Raw genomic sequence first — 23,973 nt, 5'->3', positions numbered from 1 at the left:
TGTCATGTGCTACATATTTTTTTTTTTTCGTGAAAGTGGTTATAAAGCCTAAACATTTTTTTCCTTAATGCATTCCTTGCATTAAGGTAAAACATGTTTAGACATCAGTATCCCCCCCCCCTTTTACTTACCTGAGCTGCCACTCAAACCAGTGCTGTGCTCATTTGCAGCTCTTCCCTCCCCTCAATTCCTGGTCTTTCGGGCTTTGCTGAGGCAGCGGGAGCCATTGGCTCCTGCTGCTGTCAACCAAAGCCAGTGACAAAGGAACAGGGGGCTGAGCTAAACCTCACTGTCTGTGTCTATAGATGCAGACAACAAGGCTCAGACTACATGCTTGGACATCCACTTCTGTGGTCCCCTGCCAGTGCTCCTGGTTTCTCCTATCCAGCAAGTGCCCCCATAGAATGCGGCTTTCTATAGGGGCACCTGCTGGAGAGGAGGAGCCAGGAGCACTGGCGGGGGAACACCGAAGAGGAGGTTCAGGGCCACTCTGTGCAGTTCCATTGCACAGAGCAGGTAAATTCGGTATATACCTGTTTATCACTTTAAACAGACTTAGTAAAATTAGTAATTCTTGGCTTTAATAGCATGAAATACAAGTATTTTTATATACTTGTTTACCAAAGAGACCATGGAAACAGCTGGGGAAATTAAATAAAGCTGCTGGCATCAATTGTTCTTGTTAATGTGTTGCTACTAATTCAGGAAACATTTGCAATAGTTTCAGTTCTTACAGCTACTCGTGCGCCAATTTCAGGTAGTTCTAATTTGCATCAGTTCTACATTGTGGAGCAATGCCTGCGCCATATTCAAAAGAAATTCTGACAGTTCATATCTTACAAAACTGGAGCTAATTAAGACCAACTCGGTTTTGGAGTACAGAAAGAGAGGTCAGAATGGACCCAAAAAAATGTGTATACATGCATTTGTGCTAATCTCTCTAGTCTAGACCTTCATATCAAGCTTCAGAAATATTAATGTGTATGCCTGTAGAGTAAAAAATAGCATGGGTGTTATTGAACAAAACAAATGTGAATACTGTATGTATGAGTCCTGTAAGTTATCCCTTTGAAATGTAATTTATAGACTAAAAAATATAACGTGCAATACATAAAAGAAGAAATCAAGTTAAAAACTGCTATGGAATTGAACCTATGAAGCTTACAATGAATGGCAGCAGCCCTAAGCATGACGCCAGTGGTTTTATTTTTTAGGCTGCAATTTATTTCTGTGATTAGTACATCTACTTCACCTACTTTGCAATAACGAAAAACAATAGGAACGCTTAGGAAATTCTTCAAATAGGGAATTTAATGACTCAATTTGTAATTTAATAAGTCTCTCTTGAAGATCTTACCTTGAGAAATGTTCTCTGAAAGCAAGTTTAGACCACTAGTTCTCCTCAGAGATGTGTGCAACAGTTGTGAAAGCATTGCACCAAATTCAAGTATCAGTTCTAGACAGGTACATGAAATACAACGCCATGAGATTTCACAAACTCTTTCTGCCCCAGTCTTTTTGAATTCCCATTTATTGTCTAGAAAGACTATTTTGCACAATATATAAAGTATACACTCATGGGTGAGCGTAAGAGCATAGCAAAATGCATGTATAGTATGTGCATAGGTATAAAAGGTCCTAAAAGCGAATCTGTTTTAGAGCAAAAGCAGAGATCAGGGGTTTTCAAGGCCAAAACTTGAAGAGACTTTCTGCTTTCTGAAAGAAAACTGAGATAATACACCTGTATTAACAGAAATGGAGAGGAAACTCCCATTTTGACACAGGCAGAACACAATAGAATCCCTCATAGGTAAAGCTTTATTTGTTTCAGGCAACAACATGAAGCCCCTTTTTGGAACTCCCTAGGAGGTCCCAGGTTGGACCTATTCCAGAAGAATATTTTAACTACAAGGGATTCAGGGTGCCATTGGTTCTTGGTGCCATAATTTTTTTTTCTCTTGTTGTTCTACAGTGTTTGGAGCATGGATGAGCTCCTGTCCAGCTGTGGCACCTGATGGCAACGGAGGTGACCCAGCATACGAAGCACCTTTTGACACAGTTATCACTATTACAGCTGTAACTTTGAAAGACATCACCATAGCTTTTCCCATAGCTTTTCCATTCCATCAATTTTCCATTCTAGTGACCATGGTCACCAGAACAAATTGTGTGAATCAGGGGACACAGAGAACATTAGACACATTAAAAACATTAAACAACGGGGCATACATAAGAAAAGTTGAATGTTAAGGTTTACATACACTTAATAAAGAACACATCTGACTGCCACAAGCTGATAAACACTTAGCAGAATATACAGGTAACTGTGATTTTGGTTCAAAATGTATTAGGTAATGACAGAGCATGACAATTTGAAGTAAAATGAGAATATTTATTTTAGTAAATCATTTTCCTTTTGGAAGTCTCTGATCAAGCAAAAGGTTATTCTCATTAGTGTGTACTGTACATTGGCACTGTCATGTTGTATGTTAACGCTGATCTATTCTACCTTGAGTGAACAGAGCTAAAAATAAGGAGAGCTTTGCATCTCATTTCAGCTGCCCTCCAGCAGCTGATGGCAGAAACAGGTTCAGATTTGATATGACTGTGTACTACGTGTTCTGCTTTGGCAGCTTCTGAAGTTGCCACCAAATGCCATGTACTTGGAGAAACAATAAAGAAAAATGTTTCTTTTATTTAAAAGTTCACATTAAGATGACAAGGAACAATTCATATTGGGGTGAATATACTGAAACACATCTAAGAATATAAAACATTTTAGCATTTAGCAAGTAATTGTCTGTAGACTGTAATTTCATAAAAGACGGAACTCTGCATTGCAGACATCTTTTTTGTGTCCCAAGCATTTCTGTAGGCCTGCTTCAACAGTCTGAGTATGACTTAACACCCATGTGGCATTGTAAAAAAGATTGAAAGATGTAACAACAGCGAAAGGAAAAATGTAAAGTTCAGGGATAAGAAAGGTGTTTGGTTCTTGGTGGGGATCCCAGTGATTAGTCACTGTATGTATTACTTTAAGAGATATTTAAATTACATAAAGCCAGAAAAAGGAATCCAGGTGCTCCAAGTGGCCATGCAATTGCTATATCTTTTATGAGGCAGGGCTGTTTCTTTCTCCATGTGTTGTAGGTGATAGATGTTCCTTGTCAAACTAGATTCTTCATAGATATATACCTCCTGTAGCTAGTGACCTAGTTCCTTTTTCAAAGTGGTTATATAATATGGAGCATAAGAGTTTAGAGCATATATGGTTTTCACAGGACCCAAGTCTGAACCTACGACCTCTGCTGTGTTTGGTGATGTCTCTTTTGCTGAGCTGCCTGAGATGCTGGACAGCTCCCTGGACAATTTCTTGAATAATCTTGCCTTGCACCTTGTTTCTCTTGGGCCTTTGACACTTTGCTCCTCCTGTGAATTTCCTGTTTTTAGCCATTCCTTTGCACTTCCTGTTTGCAGATTATTGTGCTCCATCCAACCTATCTCTCTCTTTTGTCACTCCTGCTGTCATCTGAATCTTCTCTACCACTTATTGCTAACTCTTGGCTTGTTTCTCTATTATTCTTCTGCTTGATCCTATCCTGCAACCATTTGCTTCCCAGCTTTGGCTTGTTTACATATTACACTTCTACTTGATCCTTACCTACTATATCTGCTGCTGGACCCTGGCTTGCTCACCTCCTGGCGGAGTGATCATAAGGACTGCAACCAGGTACTAACACGCAGCAAAACCCATCTCCACCACCAGGAGCTCTGGTAAACACTGGTCAGTGTCTACACTCAGCACCTCTGCCAGGATGACCTGATTCTGCACTTATCCAGCTGGTCTGTGGAAGCCTCTCTACTGCTATTGCTGTTGGTCTCTGAGACTGACCCCTGACAAGGACCCCTGACAGGTTTCAGTATAGTATAAAGCTGAAAAAAGATGAGTAGGTTTTGATTTTAGGAGTCATAGATTTTCAAATGGCATAGGGCACCTATTGGTCAGTCCCAGCCTTTGGAGGTGGTCCAGTAACCCTCATAGTTGAAAGTATGAAACCCATTGACCAATTATTCAGATTTAGTTCTAAGATCAGAGGGAGGAGTGATTTTAGTATTCCATTCTTCAGTACCACAGCCACAGAGGAAAGGTTTTCATGGGATTAGCCAAGAAACTGGAAGTTTTAACCTGGTGAAAATTCAGTTCCCAACAGAGCTGTCATTGATCCTAGGTAACATGACTCAGCTTTGTTTTTGAGTATTGATCCCCATACTTTTAGAAGAGAAATGCACAATGGGAGAGAAGATAGTTGTGGGGTTTTATCCAGGGTAGGGAATCCTCTCTAGTAGGTGTTCTATTTAATTACATTTTCTCTGTAAGAATAGGATCTAGTATAGAAATAGAATCGTTCACCTAAATTTTTCCTAGGTGACCTATGCCACTTGTCATCACCAGCAATCGACTGCTGATATTTAGTGCTAGGAATTTTATTCCTCTGCTGTCCACTTATGCCTGCCTCTGGCAACTGTAAGGAGAGGAGCACTCTTGAAAACATTTGATATATTTATGCATGGATATGCCTAATGTCTGTGTAGCTCTGTGAAGAGACATCTTATTTCATACCTGTCAAATTATAATTCTTACTGGTGGATTGCTGGTCTTGAGACTTTAGGAAAAGAGCTTTAATGAAAGTCATGGCTGAATATGTGCAAATAAAGTTAGGTGTATATTAATAGATTAACTAAATGGAGAAATCCAGTCATTGTCTGCAGCACATAGACAATACATTATCATAGCCAGGCTTTATTTCTTTCTATGAGCCAAAATCTTCATGTAACCTGAACTCCAGACAGATAGAAAAATGTACAATTTAAATATCTATACTGCATGTGAACTGTTTTCTCTGCCAAAAATATGTAATGCTTTTTGGATAGAATCATGATCCAGGCACCACTGCCAAAAATGTGTAATTATTTTTTTGGATAAGATTTTGATCCAGGCACCCCTGCCAGACAATACCACAAGGCCCTGGACCTCAAGAGACTACACAGCTTTGCCTAGGAATCACCTTGGTTCTGTAACTGAATTAACACATAGATGATGTAATTAGAGATGAGCGAATCGAACCTGGCGAAGTGGAATTCGTTTCGAATATCAGGAAAAATTCGATTCGCATCGAATCCGAATTTTAGCAAACTTCGGGTGCACGAATCGAATTTTTCCCGATCAGCCGGCAAAAGTGTCACTGCAGAGAGCTCCGCTATTTCTGACAGTTCATTTACAGCGGTTGAAACATTGTATCTATTTGTTTCCATTTAGGATACAGATGTTTTTATTCGGAAATAAATAGATACAATGTTTCAACCGCTGTAAATGTGAAGGAACTGTCAGAGAACTGTCAGAAATAGCGGAGCTCTCTGCAGATACACTTTTTGCTGTACTTTAATTCTTCTTCTTTTCATTCTTCTTCTTCTTTTCATTCTTCTTCTTTTCATTCTTCTTTTCATTCTTCTTCTTCTTCTTTTCATTCTTCTTCTTCTTTTCATTCTTCTTTTCATTCTTCTTCTTCTTCTTTTCATTCTTCTTCTTCTTCTTTTCATTCTTCTTTTCATTCTTCTTCTTCTTCTTTTCATTCTTCTTCTTCTTCTTTTCATTCTTCTTCTTCTTTTCATTCTTCTTTTCATTCTTCTTCTTCTTCTTTTCATTCTTCTTCTTCTTCTTTTCATTCTTCTTTTCATTCTTCTTCTTCTTTTCATTCTTCTTCTTCTTCTTTTCATTCTTCTTTTCATTCTTCTTCTTCTTTTCATTCTTCTTCTTCTTCTTTTCATTCTTCTTTTCATTCTTCTTCTTTTCATTCTTCTTTTCATTCTTCTCATTCTTCTTTTCATTCTTCTTTTCATTCTTCTTCTCATTCTTCTTTTCATTCTTCTTCTTTTCATTCTTCTTTTCATTCTTCTCATTCTTCTTTTCATTCTTCTTTTCATTCTTCTTCTCATTCTTCTTTTCATTCTTCTTTTCATTCTTCTTCTTCTTCTTTTCATTCTTCTTCTTCTTTTCATTCCTCTTCTTCTTCTTCTTTTCATTCTTCTTCTTCTTCTTTTCATTCTTTTCATTCTTCTTCTTCTTCTTCTTCTTTTCATTCTTCTTCTTCTTCTTTTCATTCTTCTGTTCATTCTTCTTCTTCTTCTTTTCATTCTTCTTCTTTTCATTCTTCTTTTCATTCTTCTTCTTCTTCTTTTCATTCTTCTTCTTTTCATTCTTCTTTTCATTCTTCTTCTTCTTCTTTTCATTCTTCTTTTCATTCTTCTCATTCTTCTTTTAATTCTTCTTTTCATTCTTCTTCTCATTCTTCTTTTCATTCTTCCTCTTCTTTTCATTCTTCTTTTTCTTCTTTTCATTCTTCTTCTTCTTTTCATTCTTCTTCTTCTTCTTTTCATTCTTCTTTTCATTCTTCTTCTTCTTCTTCTTCTTCTTTTCATTCTTCTTCTTTTCATTCTTCTTCTTCTTCTTTTCATTCTTCTTTTCATTATTCTTCTTTTTCTTCTTCTTCTTCTTCTTTTCATTCTTCTTCTTCTTTTCATTCTTCTTTTCATTCTTCTTCTTCTTCTTTTCATTCTTCTTCTTCTTCTTTTCATTCTTCTTTTCATTCTTCTTCTTCTTCTTTTCATTCTTCTCATTCTTCTTTTCATTCTTCTTTTCATTCTTCTTCTCATTCTTCTTTTCATTCTTCTTCTTTTCATTCTTCTTCTTCTTCTTTTCATTCTTCTTCTTCTTTTCATTCTTCTTTTCATTCTTCTTCTTCTTCTTTTCATTCTCCTTCTTTTCATTCTTCTTTTCATTCTTCTTCTTCTTCTTCGTCGTGCCCCGTGACTGCCCAAATGAGTGAAGTGTGCGGTGATTCTAAGATCGACGGCACTCATCTGCATGTCATACTGACTGACAGTATTATTTCTCTTCCCCAGCAGACTCCAAGGGCATTTAAATTAAAGGTACAGTGTTCTGCACTAATATAAAGGCTCTCTGAAGCCTAGAAACCCTTTTAATAAGTTAAATTTGCGGCGAATAAATTTGCATCGAATCGAATTTCTCCCGCAAATTCGGCGAATCAGCCGAATCGAATTTTTGAATAATTCGCTCATCTCTAGATGTAATCCCTGTGTTTTCCCCTCATGTAAGCATTTTTGTGCAGAGCAGGAGAACCCTGATTATCTCTTAATGATGATATTTATTTTCCAACTCTGATTAATGCTTTGTGCAGGATTAAAGGAGGCTACATTCCTGAAGACAAAGTCAAGTAGCTTTTCCACCTACAGTAAATACTAGTGTATTACAATAAAATGTATTTAACTTAAAACTTAAAGTAAAGCACAAAACACTAATTAATGTTATGTATCCCTTTAAGCAAATGAAACTAGGGTAAGTAACTAAAAATGCTTTGGTATCAGCCTCATATAATCCCCAGCCTAGCAACACTTAGACTGGGAGTGAAGCACTCACAGTAAGAGGCTATAAAAAACATGGATATAGAAGAGCAGTGGGAGGATGATCTACTTTCCTTCAGTTACTGTATAGTCTGGAGATGGGGAGTTGACCTTACTTGTATCCTAATTGCAGCAGAGAAAAGTCAGGTCACCAGTCCGTCTGTGCTGTGTGGCAGGGCTGCATGAATCTCAGGATTGGATGTACAAAAATAGAGATGCTTCAGCAAGAAAAATATCTACCATATATGTTTTTAAAATGTGCATTTAGTTGCTTGCCTGGAGTTTAGGTTTCATGAAACATTCTGTAATTTGATGGAGTCTATTTTTTTTTCTGCCAAGAGTCCAGTTTGGATCTTCCAACCTCTGGATTGAAAATAAAATACAGTATGTTTAAGTATTCATTCATATAGTTACCATTGCATTGTTTTGTATGCAGTTCTTTTTAAAAACCACTATACTATGTGTTGGATATTAAAAAAAAACTTGTTATAGTTATACGCCTACTCAACAATATTGTTGCTTTAGCCGATCACTAAAATACCATGACCATATTGCAACATCTGAAGTTTATCACATTAAAATACCACTTCAGCTTTTCCACCCAGTCCGCTGCTAAAGTTTATTATGCTGAATTAAATAGGTGCTTATTGGCATTATGACCATTGACAAGTAAAGTGAATACCATTGAGAACCTTGTTACAATTGCATCCGAAACTGGATGAGATATATTAGGCAAGTGAGTATGTTGTCCCTGAAGTTGATATGTCCCTGAGGCAGAAAAAGGGAAAAGGACTGGAGAGACTCTCACAAGGGACACATTTTAATGGCTAAATGACTGGGTCAGATCAACTCCAAAAATGCAACTCTTGTGGGATATTCCCAGCCTACAGTGGCCAGGACCTACCTACCAAAAGTGGTCCAAGGAAGGAAAACTGGTGAACCAATGACAGAGTTATAGCCAGGCAAGGCTCATTGGTGTACATAGGGAGCGAAGGCTGGCCTGTGTAGTTTGATCCAATAGAAGAGCCACAGTAGCTCAAAATTGTGCTTATTCCTATAGAAATGTGGCAGAGCACACAATGCATCGCGTATGTGGCTGTGAAGCCTCAACTAGATCACGGTGCAATGGAAGAAAGTTGCCTGGTCTGATAAATCATGTTTTCCTTTACATCATGTGGATGGCAGGGTATGTCACTTACCTGGGAAATAGATGGCAACAGAATGCAGTATGGGAAGTATCTGCTACTTACAGCTTGGTACCAGATACTACAGCATACCTTCAGAGATCTGGTTGAGCCCATGCCTCAATGGGTCAGGTATAAATATATACATATATACATACTGTATGTATACGTTACATACTTTACATACAGTGTATGTATATACTGTATATATATATATATATATTTTTTTTTTTTTCCTTTCTCACCCAGTGTTGTCTGATTGGATGTCAGAGAATAAAGATCGAAAGCTCTGAGCTGCGTTAATAACTTGTTGCTGAGAACACTTAGCCAGCTTCCAATGCATTTAAGCTCAGCTCAGCCTGCTTGCATTTGAAAATGTAAAGTTTTCAATGACTATGTTTACTGCACTTGTCCTTCATACACTCAACAATGTGCCAGCATGTAGGAGGAGAAAATGTCTGTGAACTGTGTGACAATGGATTCACTATGAAGAATAAGCTATGAGTAGCTCAAAGCCCAATTAAAATGTCAGTGTTGTATGCACTTTCAGACTGTTGACTTGGCTTCAAAGGTCACGACTAGCCTAGAGACGTTTGTGTCATCATTTGAATCTCAAACTATAATAACGTACACTAAGGCAAAGAACCTAAGAAAAAGGCAAAGTAAAGAATAATAGGTACATTTAAATGGTCCTCAACCTGTGTCCCTCTTAGTGAACTACAACCTCTGTGTTCCCTTTGCCAGCTATATACCATACATATTGTTGTACTGAACTTGAGATGCTAGAATTGCATGTCTACAGTATGAACTTGCAAATGCCAGAGGCCACTTACATGTGAAGGTGTTGTTTGTTAGAAATTCATCTAATAATTATTCTATTACTTTTTAATTTGAGCCACTTTCCATTTTTTTCCCTCCAAATTTAAAAAGGCCCCACTAGTCGAAAAATACAAAGATTGTAAAATCTAATTTATTCCAGTCCGTGGAATATTTTTATTGTAGAGGTTTGGAAACATTATTATTATTATTTAGGTATACAATAGTTATTCTATAATTGTACTCTATTAAATTATCAGCTTGCATATTTGTATTCACCTGTATGTGTTGCCATGTTGAAATAAAACTTGTGTTGCACGTAGAATAGCTGCACTAGAAAGACCTGTTAGCTGGATTTTTTGTGAAGAGGTAATGGTTCTGGGAAACATAAATGTCATATGGAATGATGTCTAGGTTTCTTCTGTTGCGTGACACTCATAAGATATTAGGGAGGAATTTTTTATTTGCTGTCAAGAAGCATACCTGTCTTCAAGATGATAGCAGTCAACTCTACTCATATGATACATATACAAGTAACATTGTGAGCCTACAAGGAAAATAACAACGGGATTGCTAAATCTGAAATGTATGTATGTTCAAAATGTGCTCTGTATGTATCTGGTGATATTGTTTAGTAATAAAAAAGGAAAATAGGGGGAAACTAAAGCCTTTTACCCAATTATTTAATCTTGACTTCTAATGGTTATTATGAAGGTCATTAGGATCAGAAAGCATTTTCAAATGCTCACAATCCTCACAAGACAAAATAAGATATGGAGGAGGTACTGTATCCTTGAAAATGTCACTACAAGATGCTGTGATTAATGGAAGAAAATGTAAGGGTTTTAGGTAAGGAATTGTGATGGGGCTGCTCAGACTGATAAGGCCAATGAAGGCTATTCCTGTACTTTCCTCCAGTCTCCGATTGTGATATGTGAAGGTACCATAGAAATTATTCAGGTTTTTCAGCATGTGAAGGTATTTTCTGGCAGAAAAGAAGTAGCTATTCATCCCCCCCACAGATCCATACTAAATTGTATGCCCTCCTGAGATCAAGTTTGAAGAAAATCCAAGCTCCCCATACTTGGCTGAAAAGCTTGATTAACAAAGGTGATAGATATTGGTTGGAAATGGTAATGCAAACTATTGCCTAGCATGGTCCAACTTGTGGACAGAAATTAGTTAAAAGATAAAGGAAAAACTGTTAAAAACAGTATTTTCTAAGACAGACAAAAACATAGTAATTGACATACAGTTCTTTAGGGAAATAAATGTTGTCTAGTTAGGGTTTAGATTTACTTTGAAATATAACTAAAGGAAAAACCTATTGTTGGTTTTGGAAAGAGTGGTGATGGGTTAGAACCCCAGCCATGCTTTCATTGCTGTCTGTGTCTCCCAATGAGAAGATGTATCCACTCTGTTTGTCCTGGCGAGACATAGGGGGAAATCTTCCAAAGGGCACTTTTGCAGGCAACAACTGTCTAAAGGAGATTTACCTTGCTTTGAAAAGATTTTTTCACTTTCTGTTATGTCTACAGAACTGAAGGGAAATCTCTTGAATTGGCCACAATTGGAAAAAAAAAAAATCTGAAATGGGTTTAACCCTTTCCTACTCTATCCAAAATAAGAACAGTAAAGTTTTGGCGTTAGAAACACTTGATAGTCCATCTCCAGGCAACATTTGAAGCCCTGCACCACCCTCTTCATGACATCAATATGCCACCACTGGAGTCTTTAGGACCTGTGACCTGTGTCTGTCATCTGACATATCTATTTCATTTCTCCACAGTTTATTTATGCAGAAAATCATGTTTCAGTGGTTTTAAAATCTTCAGGGATACAATTGTATACCCTTCTCATTTCGTTACCTTAGCTGTATGGATACCCATGATTAGGAACCCGTGGTCTGTGTGTACTGCATCTTCATTTTACTGCATACACCTGCTTTGATAGTGCAAATAACCAAACAGTAAAAGTTTACAGTTTAATACATAAAGCATGAAAACATGGTCAGGATATTTAGAGCTGATTCACACATGTGCGATGTGGATTGAAGTTTAGGTTTCACAGCTAATTGATACAGTAGCTGTTCACAGGTTCATGTCAGGTTCAAGTCAGGTTCAGGACAGGATTAGCTCAGTATCTTATCTTGTTTACACTTATGCTGTTTAGAAATGGTTCCCATAGAAGTCAATAGCCTGTAATCTGCACCTGAACCGGACAGCACTGCTTAGAAATCGGACATGACTCTTTTTAAAACCACACTGAATCCGCACTACCAGTCCACTGGACATATGTGAACAGGCACCATAGGGAGCAATGTTTTTTCACAGGTTCAAACCACATCCAATCCACATATATGTGAATGGGCACTTACTGTTCTACCATACATACAACTAAGGAAGCAGCTTGTAACATGTTACACTTTAAACTGACATCAGAGGAAGTCTTAACATCCACCAGGTAAAATGTAACAATTGTGTAAACTGAAGACCAGGTGGCAGTCTTGCAAATCTGAGAAACAGATGTCTGATGATGAAAAAGCCCATGAAATACTTAAGGGTCTGGTAGAATTCACTTTAGCATGGAAAGAAGGAACCCTATCATTTAGATTATAGACTCGAATGATGATTTGAGATCTCCACCTAGCAATGGTGAAGCAAAAAGTGAGGAGCCCCTGCAGAAACCTTCAGGCGGGACAAAGGTGTCCGTTTATGAACCAGCGCTAATAGATCGCTGCTCAGTTCTCCGGCATTCTCGGAGAACACAGTTCTCCTGTGAATGCAGTTTATGAAGCAGTTCTCCGAACGAAGGGAGAGCGATCTCCAAACGCTGGAGAACGGTCTACAAACTCTGGAAAACGGCTGATTTTACTATAATCTCGCGAGATTACAGTAAAAGATCAGTTTACTAAGCAGAGGTAAATTATCTCTGCTTAGTTTTCGGTCCCTCCGATTCTCCAGCTCTGGGCTGGAGAATCTGGAGGGAGAACACAGATCTCCAGAGAAGGGCTGAACATATTCTCCTGGGTGTTATAAACTGTGAATGACCAGAGAATAGCTGTGATCCTCTGAATCGCAGCTATTCTGTGTGTCATAAACGGACACCATAGATTGAGTCTGATTGCCGAAAGGAGGTTATAGCCGAGAGGTAGACTCTTACTGAGAGTAGTACATTGAGTCAATGGAAAGGAATTTTCTTGGGATGCTTTGGGGCAGAACATAAAGAGGGAAGGACAATATCCTGGGTGGGGTTGAAGAAGGAAACCACCTAGGGAGAAAACAGGCTCCAGGTCTCAGGGCAACCTTATCTTAGTGTAACACCAGGAAGGGCTTTTCACACGTTAAGGCCACTAACTCTCAGAGATCCTCCATACAGAGGTAATAGCCATGAGAATGACATCAGAAAAGAAGATATCCATTATAGGTTCAAAGGGTAGCCTCTGAAGGGCTGAAACAAACAGTTAAGATCAAGTCTGCTTCCCACTGTGTGACATGACTTCTGGTGCCTGTTTGATGGTTGACATAGATGTGGCATTCTTTGACAAGATTCTTGTTGGGTAACAACACCCCTGAGTTCTTGAATGTTAATGAGCTTCCACTGATGACCAGGTCCCTTGCAACATTAGGGCATCCAAAACTCAGCCCTAGCCTGAGAGGCTGGCATCTAGTGTGAGAACTTTGCATGTCTTTGGACTTACCTGACTCCCATGCAAGGTGTTTCTTGCATGGGAGTTCCATGGGGAGATCAGTATTTGAGCAAAAGGATCCTCTCCATGTCCAAGGACCAAGTCTGTTTGTCCCAAGCAGCCAGAATGTTGAGTTGCAACAGTTTAGAGTGAAACTAAGTGCATGCCACTGCCACAAAGGAGGCTACTGCCAGGCCCAAGACCTTCATGCTGGCATGAATTGATGGCCAACCCTGTGGTCAAGGGCTGAGCATGTGTGGAGGGCCAGGAATTTATCCCAGGGCAGAAAGGTCCTGAACAGGGCCACATCCAGTATCAAAACCAGATACTCCAATCTATGTGTTGGCTCTTGTGACATTCAACCACATCTCTGCAGAGTCTGCACTGTCTGCTGGACAATGACAGATATGGTTAGGGAGAACTGGCCCTTTAGTAGGAAATAATACAGATAACCCACAACATGTGTCCCTCCAGAATAGAGCTAGGACTGCAGCAAGCACCTTAGTGAACACCCATGGGGTTGTGCATAGGCCAAAGGGAGGATGACATACAGGTAAAGGTGAGCACCCACAGGAAAACACAAATAGCATTAGTAAGGTAATAAAATGGGGACTGTGCAAGTAAACATCCTGGACAGGGGTGGACTGACCATTCGAGCACTTGGGCACTGCCCGAGGGCCCAGGGTCAGTAGGGGGCCCCATGAGATGCCCCTAGTACCTTTCATTGGCTTTTTCATAGGCTTTTTTGGGTGTGGGTGAGGACACAGGGGCCCCATGATCCCTTATTGCCCGGGGGCCCCATGAGTTGTTAGTCCGCCTCTGCGCCTGGATGTACACTGAGATCATAAAATATCCAAGAAGATGGTAGGCTCTGACCAATTCTTCCTGTTCTGTGCGTAACTTTTGAACCCTCAGCAAAAAGCTGAAAGTTTTCAGATTTAAAATTTGCTGAATGACCCCACATGCCTTGGGAACTGTGAAAAGTTTGATTCAGTTTGATTCGAAACCCTGATAGCTTACCTCATTTGGATTCAGAGCATTTACCCACTGAGAGAGGAGCTGCTGAACAGTCTGTCTGTGTTTGTGGAAAAGGAAGCAAATTTTAGTTTAGGATTCCAGTTTTCAGCCCCTGGAAAGATCACTGGACCCAAATATTGGAGATTTCCTTGGCAAGAAGGAAAAAAAGGATAACAGAGATTCCCCCAAACTGACAAGTAAGAGCACCCCATTATTGAGAAGACTTGGAGCCAGATTGGCTGGCTTAGAGGTCCATGTCCATGGACCTAGAGGCCTGAGAGGGACAAAAGGTTTTTTTCTTAGTCACAGGAATAGAAGCTCTACCTGCAGGAGTGCAAACCTTCTTTTCCTTGAGGAGGGGAGTAATCTTGCCTCCCTGTAATCTTCTTCATATACTTGTGAAAGGAAGGATCAAACAAGAGTTCACCCTCAAAGAGCAGCTGCTTAAGGTGTTTCTTGCATGGGAGTTCCACAGGGAGACCAGCATTTGAGCAAAAGGATCCTCTCCATATGAACAAAGAGAAAGCTCATACTGGATATCGGGCGAAGAGTATTTGTCAAGCTGTTTATTCAGTAGCATAAGGGCACAGGTAAAAGCTTCAGGTGCTGGTGAACAGGGGGCCTGTTAAGATAGATCTATGGTCTCGGGCCAGCTAAGGTCTGTCAGAGGGCTATGAGCCAGAGGCAACCGCTGATTGCACGGTGGACACAAAAAAAAATAGAACCCTAAAGAGGGCTTCTAATCACTTGTTAACTCAGTCCATAAACATGACTATTTAAAGGGCCAGTAGAGTGTCTAGTGGAAGGCAGGGAATAAGGGTACTAGGGACCTTTGAAGAGGTACTGAGTCTGTTTGTGCCATGCTTGATAGTTTATCAAGACAAATTTTGCTCTCCACATTCCCATTGCATACTTTATATAACCAGTATACAAGTAACCAGCTCACCAAAGCAGCTGGTAACGCTGATTACCCAATCACAGACAAAAGTCCATTAGAAAGTATATTGGTAAAGTACATGTTAACATGTTACATTTGTAGATGGTCTCCTCACTCTGTCTAGGTGCTAATGCTTATCCTTCTGCTGGAAGGGTGCATACTGCTGAGAAGCACTATAATAATCTGTTGCTCTGCTGGTTCTGTGAGTGATTTGTGCACTTTTTTTCTGCTTTTGATTTTCCAAGTCAGAAGCTGATGACCTCCTCAGATTTCCATGGACTACAGTCCCTAAAATTTACAGAAAACAACACTAACAAAACAAACATTCAATGAGTAACAGTTCCTTCTACTTAAATGCATTGTTAATGAGAACAATCAGAAAATGATGGCCAGACATAATCAAGTGAATTGGAAATCCCCACATGCTTATAAACACAACAAAATGTTTTATGAATATGAAAGATAAAACCATGAGTTAATAAATGTCTAAATGTAATAAAGTATGTTCTTTTTGCAATGTTGGCAGTAAATTATGCATACATTTGTAGTGCTTTAAACCTACCTTTTTTATTAGATTACATTGTTTTACTACTCTGCTATAAATATTAAAGTGGCTATTGACTATCCATGGTGTCTTTTGAAGTAAATTTACCTTGCAATGGCAAAAGCACAGTTTTTGCTATAGATTTCCATGACTTCTTTTACTATAAAGGTTATGTAATAATATTCTGTGTTCTTTGGCATGGTCAGGATTTGTGAGCAGCTCTGTGTTAAAGTAACCTTAATACACTAATACCCATTAAGAGTAAAATAGATTCCCAGGTATCATCATTTAAACACATTTAATCATTGGCGAAATTACTAAAGCTAGTCATATAAATTAGTATTTCCAATTCTTTCTAATTCCTAATACATTTTCTAAACTTGATTTAGATTTACAACAATGTTTAAAGTCTATGTAAAACATCCCATTCGGTTTAAAATAGAAATAAATGGCAAAACATTTGTATATAGATATAAAAAAAAACATTATAAATACCTTTTCCCCCCTTTTTTAAGTGATCACATACCCTCTATTCTCAGCTGCATAGAGAGCTGAGGAAGGGGAGAGAAACAGCAATACAATGGTGTCCTAATGAATGGCTGTGCAGGGAAGGGGGTATCAGCATAAGTGTGATTATTGGAGAAGAGCACAGTGAGTTACCAGCTAGAAAACTGACCACACTGTGCTCTAATGCCTAGTGTTGTCAGCTGTTAATAGGAAAGCAGAGGGACTGGCAGGAACACCAGAGATTTCACACATAGGGAAGCAATATAAAGAGAACAGGATACTTTTTTTTAACAAGTACATGGTACAACAAGTACATATTAGGAATAGGAAATGTTGGGTTTACATATTCTTTAACTATGATAGGTTCAAGCAAAGAAAGCTGGTTCTCTGATTGGTTTAAGCAGTTTTTCCATGGTAAATCTATGGCTCTCCCAACCCAGCATTGATTAGAGCTTCTTCTCTTCCCTTCCTGATGTGCAAAGAGAAGGATCTGTTTTTTTTTTTTTTTAAAAAAAACCTTTTCAATCCCCCAAAAAAGAAAAGTTGTATTAAATGTTACAGTATCGCTTCAGAATTTCTGCTCATTCTGCTATTGTTCTGTTCCTATGCAGTTTGAGAATGTTTACTTCTTTATGACTAGAGAACATTTTTTTCTACAGCTAATAAACTCCCCTGCATGTTATCCTATGTGTCCATGCACACATAGACTGTAATCAACGTTTTTTGGCAGGGGCGTTTTTTGGCTGTAAAAAAACCCAGAACTAGTGGGTATCTTGAGAAGTTTTTTAGCTGTAAAAATGCTCTAATGCTGCAAAACGTGGTAAAATGCGATAAATCGCGGTGCATCAGTGTTTTTGGACTTTTTATGACCCAAAGAAACAATAAAAATGCAAACATGAAGAAATGCGGCAAAGCACCACTAAACGCTAATACAAAAACACTAAAAAATACTGAAAAACTCATGTTTTTAACGTGATTTTACACCGCTAACGATACCAGCATTATTAAAATGCCCAGGACTAACTGTCATAGCTGACATAGTTTTAACCTGATGATGAATCATTCTGCTTGGCTCCAGATCATTACTGGACAATGGGAACTGTCAGTGACAGCACAGTCTCCCAACAGCCCACTCCTAGCTGTGGAATCTAGAAAACATTTTCAGCATGGGGCATCATTGATCTGCAAAAAGTGGATGGGAAGTGGTTATACCCCAGGTTTTGTATTTGACTTCTACATGATTTAATTTCAAAATATGTGGGGATGGGATGTTTTCATATTTTTTTATCATATAATTTGTGTAACAGATTTTTTTACATTAGGTACTCTTAAGTACAGGGTAAAGAAAACAATTAAAATGGTATAAGGGACAAACTGGGGGACTTTAACGGTGCAAGTGCCTGATTTATATATTTTTTCTGTATAGGACATCATGTAACATATTGTACAGCCATTGATTCATCTTCATGCCTTTTGAGTTAGCTCCTCTTTTTTATTTTAATTTTCTAAACTTTTTTTTTCTTTTTTTCAGATTGGTTGATTTGTTCAAACATGTTTTATCAGTTTAGTGTTTAACTCCTAAATTTACCTTTTTTGAGTTGTCGGAAAAACTTTGAGTCTTTTTTTGGTGTATAATCTTTTGTAATTATTTCTCTGTTTTTCTAGCAATGATGTGTGAAGTAATGCCAACGATAAACGAGGACACCCCTATGAGCCAAAGGGGGTCCCAAAGTAGTGGCTCAGACTCGGACTCCCACTTTGAACAACTCATGGTGAATATGCTGGATGAGCGTGATCGGCTGCTGGATACACTGCGGGAAACTCAGGAGAGCCTCAGCTTGGCCCAGCAACGGCTTCAAGATGTTATCTATGACCGAGACTCACTACAGCGTCAACTAAATTCTGCACTGCCCCAGGTACATTATTCATTATCTATTGTCAGTTTTACAGTCATTCCTGTCTGCTTCCTTTTTTCTAAAATAGTTAGCTATGCAATGAAGCACAGTTAAATAACAATTGGATAATGGGCATTGATATTCAAGCAGAACTAAACTCCCTACAGCTAACATTACTTGTTTTTAATCTTTCTGCTGTTAGCATTAGTAATTAGATAGGAAGGTATATTATATCTACTTGTTTTAAACTTTTTTTTAATATATTCAGTTGCTTCCTAGTTTCTGGCCTAGGCCAAAATAATGTTGTACATCTCAGGACTCTTCATGGGCATTTTTGTTCTTTCATCTGGAGGAGGGGAGAAGTTTTATTAGCTAAGCACACCCTCCTGCCTGCATACCTGAGCTAAGAGCAGATGGGTTCCAGTAAGTAAATGCTGCATAAATCATATGCTCTTACTCAGGATGGCTGTGGCTAGAAATGCTAGGGAGATGTTTTTAAGTGATTTCTCAACAAATAAAAGCATGGAGACATGAATGGATGGGTGAGTGAATGTTAAAAATGAATCAAAAAGTTCAGTTTTTGGTGTTCAGATGCAGATTAGTTCTGCTTTAAAGCGGTAGTAAAGTCCGCTTTGTGATTTTTACCTACAGGTAATGTAATATAATAAAGCTTATCTGTAGGTAAAATGCATACAGTATCTCCTAAACATGCACTGTTTAGGAGATATTTTCTACTTTTGGCATCCAGCGCATGCGCTTTAAAGGAATGGCATACCCATGCTGTTCCTTCAGAGCACTGTGCCATGGCCCGTGCATGCGCAGAGCTGACGTCATTGTGGCTCGGCCAGTCAGACAGCCAGAAGACCAGGGGAAAATGGAAGCCCTGTCAGCGGTGACAGCGCACCATTGGAGGGCTTCATTCTAAGGTAAGTATTTTATAATATGCTAGTATGCGATGCATACTAGCACATTATAATTTTGCCTTGCAGGGGATTTTTTTTATTTTTTTTTTAGTTTACTATTGTTTTACAATGTTTTTAAACACTATCACCTAAACCAAATATGTCACTGAAGGAATTCTTGTTTTGTCAAAAGATCCAGTTCACACAGTTCTCGTTTGTAACTGCACACACGTTGAGGTGCAATGCATTCACACAGATATTGGGAGAATGTCATAACTACGCTCAGTCAAGCATTTCAAGCTACCGTTGCGTCAGACCCAAAAATGTATATAGGATGATATAGTGGCGAATGCACTAGGGAGGCAGTGTCTAGGGCATAGTAAATTATGGGTTGCTGCACTCTAATAAAAGATCTTTAGCCCACATTAGAACAAGATCCTAAACATATTCCAATTATATTATCTGCATGAACTTCCACTGTGAAAGTGCATATTAAATATTATTATGCCAAATCAATAAGTGTTTTGTAAATGATAATACTATCATGAAGTTGTAACACCATAAAAAAAAAAAGTCCAATTGTGATCACAAAATAAAATACAAAATCATATCACCATAAATCTAAAAAAGTCCAATTGTGATATTAAGTTGTGTGTTGAAGTGACAAATATAAGTAATTATATATATCCGATGTGCAAATGTGCAGAATCAAATTGTGAATAGAGTTCAGCAGGTGTAAGATATCAATATACTCTCCTGCGCTTTCATGCAAATAACCGCTGTGTGCGGTGCAGATCAGCCTCGTGCGTGTGCTGGCACACACTAACAGTACTCGCCGTATCGATGAATAGATGAATCGATGGGGGAGGGGCAGTGACGTCACCACGCATCTATTCATCGATACGGCGAGTATTGTTAGTGTGTGCCAGCACACGCACGAGGCTGATCTGCACCGCACACAGCGATTATTTGCATGAAAGCGCATTTTAATTGGTTTTAATGTGAGTGCATTATGGACGCACAATAAAGGCTTTTATATCTTGCATAAGGCACCATATATCTTTCTCTTTTCTCTATGGTTCATATGAGGACATTTAGAGAACCGGAGTGAGGAACGCTATAAGGAGGGAGAGATTCCTGTACCCATACAGGCTCACAGAGCAACTTCCTCTCTACAGAATCCCAGTTATAAAACTACAGGCTGCTTGGAAGGAGAGTATATTGATATCTTACACCTGCTGAGCTCTATTCACAGTTTGATTCTGCACATTTGCACATCAGATATATATAATTACTTATATTTGTCACTTCAACACACAACTTAATATCACAGTTGGACTTTTTTAGATTTATGGTGATATGATTTTGTATTTTATTTTGTGATCACAATTGGACTATTTTTTTTGTTATGGTGTTACAACTTTATGATAGAATTATCATTTACAAAACACTTAATGATTTGGCATAATAATATTTAATATGCACTTTCACAGTGGAAGTTCATGCAGATAATATAATTGGAATATGTTTAGGATCTTGTTCTAATGTGGGATAAAGATCTTTTATTAGAGCGCGGCAACCCATAATTTACTATCTTCCATTTAGCACACATCATATGAGGGTGAGCAAGGGAGCCTGCGACCTAATACAATAATAATTGTTATAATTGTTTACTCCAGTGGCTCACAAGTTAACCCATTCATTAACAGTGTCTAGGGCATGTAGACTTCTTTTAAGGCTCTGGAAGAGTACCTCCCCTGCTTCTCCCAAAGAGTTGATTGATCACATGGGTGTCACCCTCCGATATGAACAGGTTATATATCAACATCTGGGTTGCCCTGCTAAGTTTGATAAAGTTTGGGGGGGCCTGGTTGGATATTCCTGGATTAGCACCAGTAGACCTTGTAATGAACAGATTGCTTATCTACTGTCCAGATGAGCCCTCTGGTTGTATAGGAGACTGTATGTATTAGAAATAATAAATGGGAATAGTTTCCCACATTATAAATTTGGGATTGTCTCTGATATTTCTTATTGTTAATCCTTTTTGTTGCTATCTGCTGTATTGCTGTAAAGTTATACAATTGTATGGCAATTTATATGCCTTGGAATGTATTGACTGAGTAAACTTTATTCTTGATTTAAAAAGACTTTAATTGCATTCAGTCAGCCTATTTTGAAAGGGCTGCCAATGCAGTGCACAGTGGCTAAATGGTTAACACTTCCACCTGGCAGTACTAGGGTTTTTGGTTCGAATCCCAACCACAGCACCACCTGCCTGGAGTTTGCATGTTCTCTCTGTGCCTGCATGGGTTTCCTCTGGTTTCTTCCCACACTCCAAAGGCATGCTGCTAGGTTAATTGGTTCCTGTCTAAATTGACCCTAGCATGTATGAATGTGATTTAGGGACCTTTGAGGGTTAGGGACTGATGTGAATGTACAATATAGATATACAAATGTAAAGTGCTGCGTAAATTGACAGTGCTATATAAGTACCTCTAATAAATAAATAAAATATTTTAATGGACATGCTTTTTACTTTTTTTCAATTGCTTGCGTTAATTGCTTGATCCTACCCACAAGATGTATCCCCAGGCACCTTATTCTAAGTGGTAACATGCACTCAGTTTAGCTGTTGTGTTGTTTCTCCTTCCCTCTACTGTGCACTCACATCGGACTTTAAAGTGATTGTAAAAGTTCCAATTTTTTATTTTTTTTAAATAACAATCATGTAATACTTACCTGCTCTATGCAATGGTTTTGCACAGAACATCAGATTCTCCTCTTCTTGGGTCCCCTGCTGGCAATATAGGCCCCTCCCCTCCACAAGCTGCTTGCTCTGGGGGCACTCAAGCATGCTCCCTCCTGAGCTGCCTCTGTGTGTGTTACACACACAGAGCTCAACTCGGCCCCACCCCTGCTCCTGCCTCACTGGTTGTGATTGACAGCAGCAGGAGCCAATGGCTGTGTTTCAGCCAATGAGAAGGCAAAGACCTGGGAAAGCTTCTGCTCTCATGCAGATTACTGGATCTGGATCAGGTAAGTATGGGGGGATGGCTATTGGGGGAGCTGCACACTGAAGGTGTTTCACCTTCATGCATAGAGTGCATGAAGGTAAAAAAACCTTCAGTCTTTAGAACCCTTTTAAGCAATCATGTTAGTGCATAGTGCAAACACAATTCCTGCTGTAGCATCTGCAGTAGAACCTTGTTGTTCATCTGACCTTGGAGCTTTCACAGGAAGTTCAGAAAGAGTCTTAAGGATGTGGGCAGTGCAGAAAGAGAAAATCCAAACAAAATAATGGGAAAATGACTTTTTTGTAACAGAAGTGATCCTATTTTATGTACATTGCTTTCCAAAACTAAATATTCTGTTGTCTTTCAAGTGTTGACCCAAAAGATGTGTGTCTGTATTTTTTTTTTTTGTTAAATAGAACTATGGCCTTCAATGAAAATAATAAGTGCTGTAAGCCAACTGAACCTAATTTTCCCTTAGTACGTCTGCAAAGTTCCACAAGTAACTGTTTACCCATTGGCCTGCCAGTAATGACCACCCATTGTGGCTTCCAGTTTTTGTGGTTGCAACAATACTGCACTGCTCCTGAATGCAGGGAAGAGCTGCTACCCATGTAGGATGTGCCTGCTTGCACAACAATAACCCCCTGTCACTGACTCATTGTCTCTGAAAATTTAAAAGCCTGGAGCTTGTCCACTATCACCTAATCCTCCACACTGTTTTATGAACTGACATTTTTGCCTTTGTTTTTGAAATCCTCTCATTGTGAGCTACAGTGCCTCGGCTAAGAAGTATATGAGGCACAAATTCATGAGGATTGACTCAGTCAGGAAAGATTTTTTTTTTAAACTTTAGGAGGTTTGTGCGTGACAACCAAGGTTTACAAATGCCCATAATTTGCCATCAGACAGAATTTCCCATTTTTTGAGCATACTGCATTTGGCATCACATAGGCAAATCTACTAAGGCTGAACACCAAGCAAACTGCTGAATGTACATGAAAGCTGTTTTGCCTGCAAAAGGGTTTGGTCTGTATTTCTGTCTGTCCAATCCTGATATTTACACAGCTCTACCACACAACAAAACACAATTCGGCAGGTCCGGAGGCCTGTTTTTTCTTTGGTACAGTTTTTCTTTCAAGTCTTGTCCTTTCCCCAGCCTGTGACTGGACAGTGAAATGAGAAGTGGCACAATGGTAAACTAATCTCTCGGCAACTGCAAGAGGCTGATACTAGGGGGTTCCTCTGCTTAAACATACATATTGCACTTCTTTTCTGTTTTGAATGGATACATTGCAAGTTAATTGTATCACGTCTTTTTGGATGGTGGTTTATTTTTCTGGACTTATATTCGGGAGGGCTTATTCTTTTCAGGATTTTTTTTTGTGCAAAATTAATTTTATTTCCATTGTATAACTTTTGCAGTCTCACTATATCAGATTCCTTGTGTGCAGTACTTATTAATGCATATTACAGTGTAGGTGTATCAGTCTGGACTATGTTAAATAAATACAACATAACATATCGAGGGCAGTGGTCAGGAGTATGTAATGTATTCTCTCCTGCACTACCCTCTGCAGTGCTCCTACATCTTCCTCCAGTGCTCTGGTACACACTGCCTCTTGTTTCACATGATAGTGCTCTCCTCCTTCTAGTTTTTTTTTTCTCTTTTCATTGGCATGAATGGCATTTTGTTTTCTTTTGGGGTCCTCAGACTCATGGGGCTGCCTCAAATGGGTTTCACCCAGACAGGGCTTAGTCATAGAGGTATTAACACAAAATAGCAGATACAGTCTTTCATAAAAATGAGGGCAAAAACCTTGCATCGTGCCTGTTAATAAGGATTTCCCACTACATAAAATCATAAGGTAAATGTTACAATGGACCCTTTAGCTTCTCCTCCCCCTACCCTCTTACTTTGATACGGGTTGTGTCATTTGGATTTTTGTGTTTAGGATAGTCCATTGGTGGTTGATAGAAAGCAAAAACC

At 38.8% G+C, this 23,973-nt stretch overlaps 1 protein-coding gene across 8 annotated transcripts in view; it reads left to right on the top strand.

The window, feature by feature from the left end:
- The window catches only part of PPFIA2 (PPFI scaffold protein A2), a 455,338-nt gene that overhangs the window by 31,606 nt on the left and 399,759 nt on the right, over positions 1–23,973 (top strand). For all 8 annotated transcript variants that reach the window (XM_089652248.1, XM_089652279.1, XM_089652271.1 and 5 more), the window contains exon 2: positions 17,838–18,088. In XM_089652248.1, coding sequence (XP_089508374.1) covers positions 17,840–18,088 — 249 coding nt within the window. In that variant the 5' untranslated portion in view covers positions 17,838–17,839. The remainder of the gene's footprint in view (positions 1–17,837; positions 18,089–23,973) is intronic.

The sequence above is a fragment of the Staurois parvus genome, unplaced genomic scaffold, assembly GCF_062004578.1.
Source record: "Staurois parvus isolate SC_StPar_1 unplaced genomic scaffold, SC_StPar_1.0 ptg000025l, whole genome shotgun sequence".
Lineage (NCBI taxonomy): Eukaryota > Metazoa > Chordata > Amphibia > Anura > Ranidae > Staurois > Staurois parvus.
This window is presented reverse-complemented; position numbering and strand designations above follow the sequence as displayed.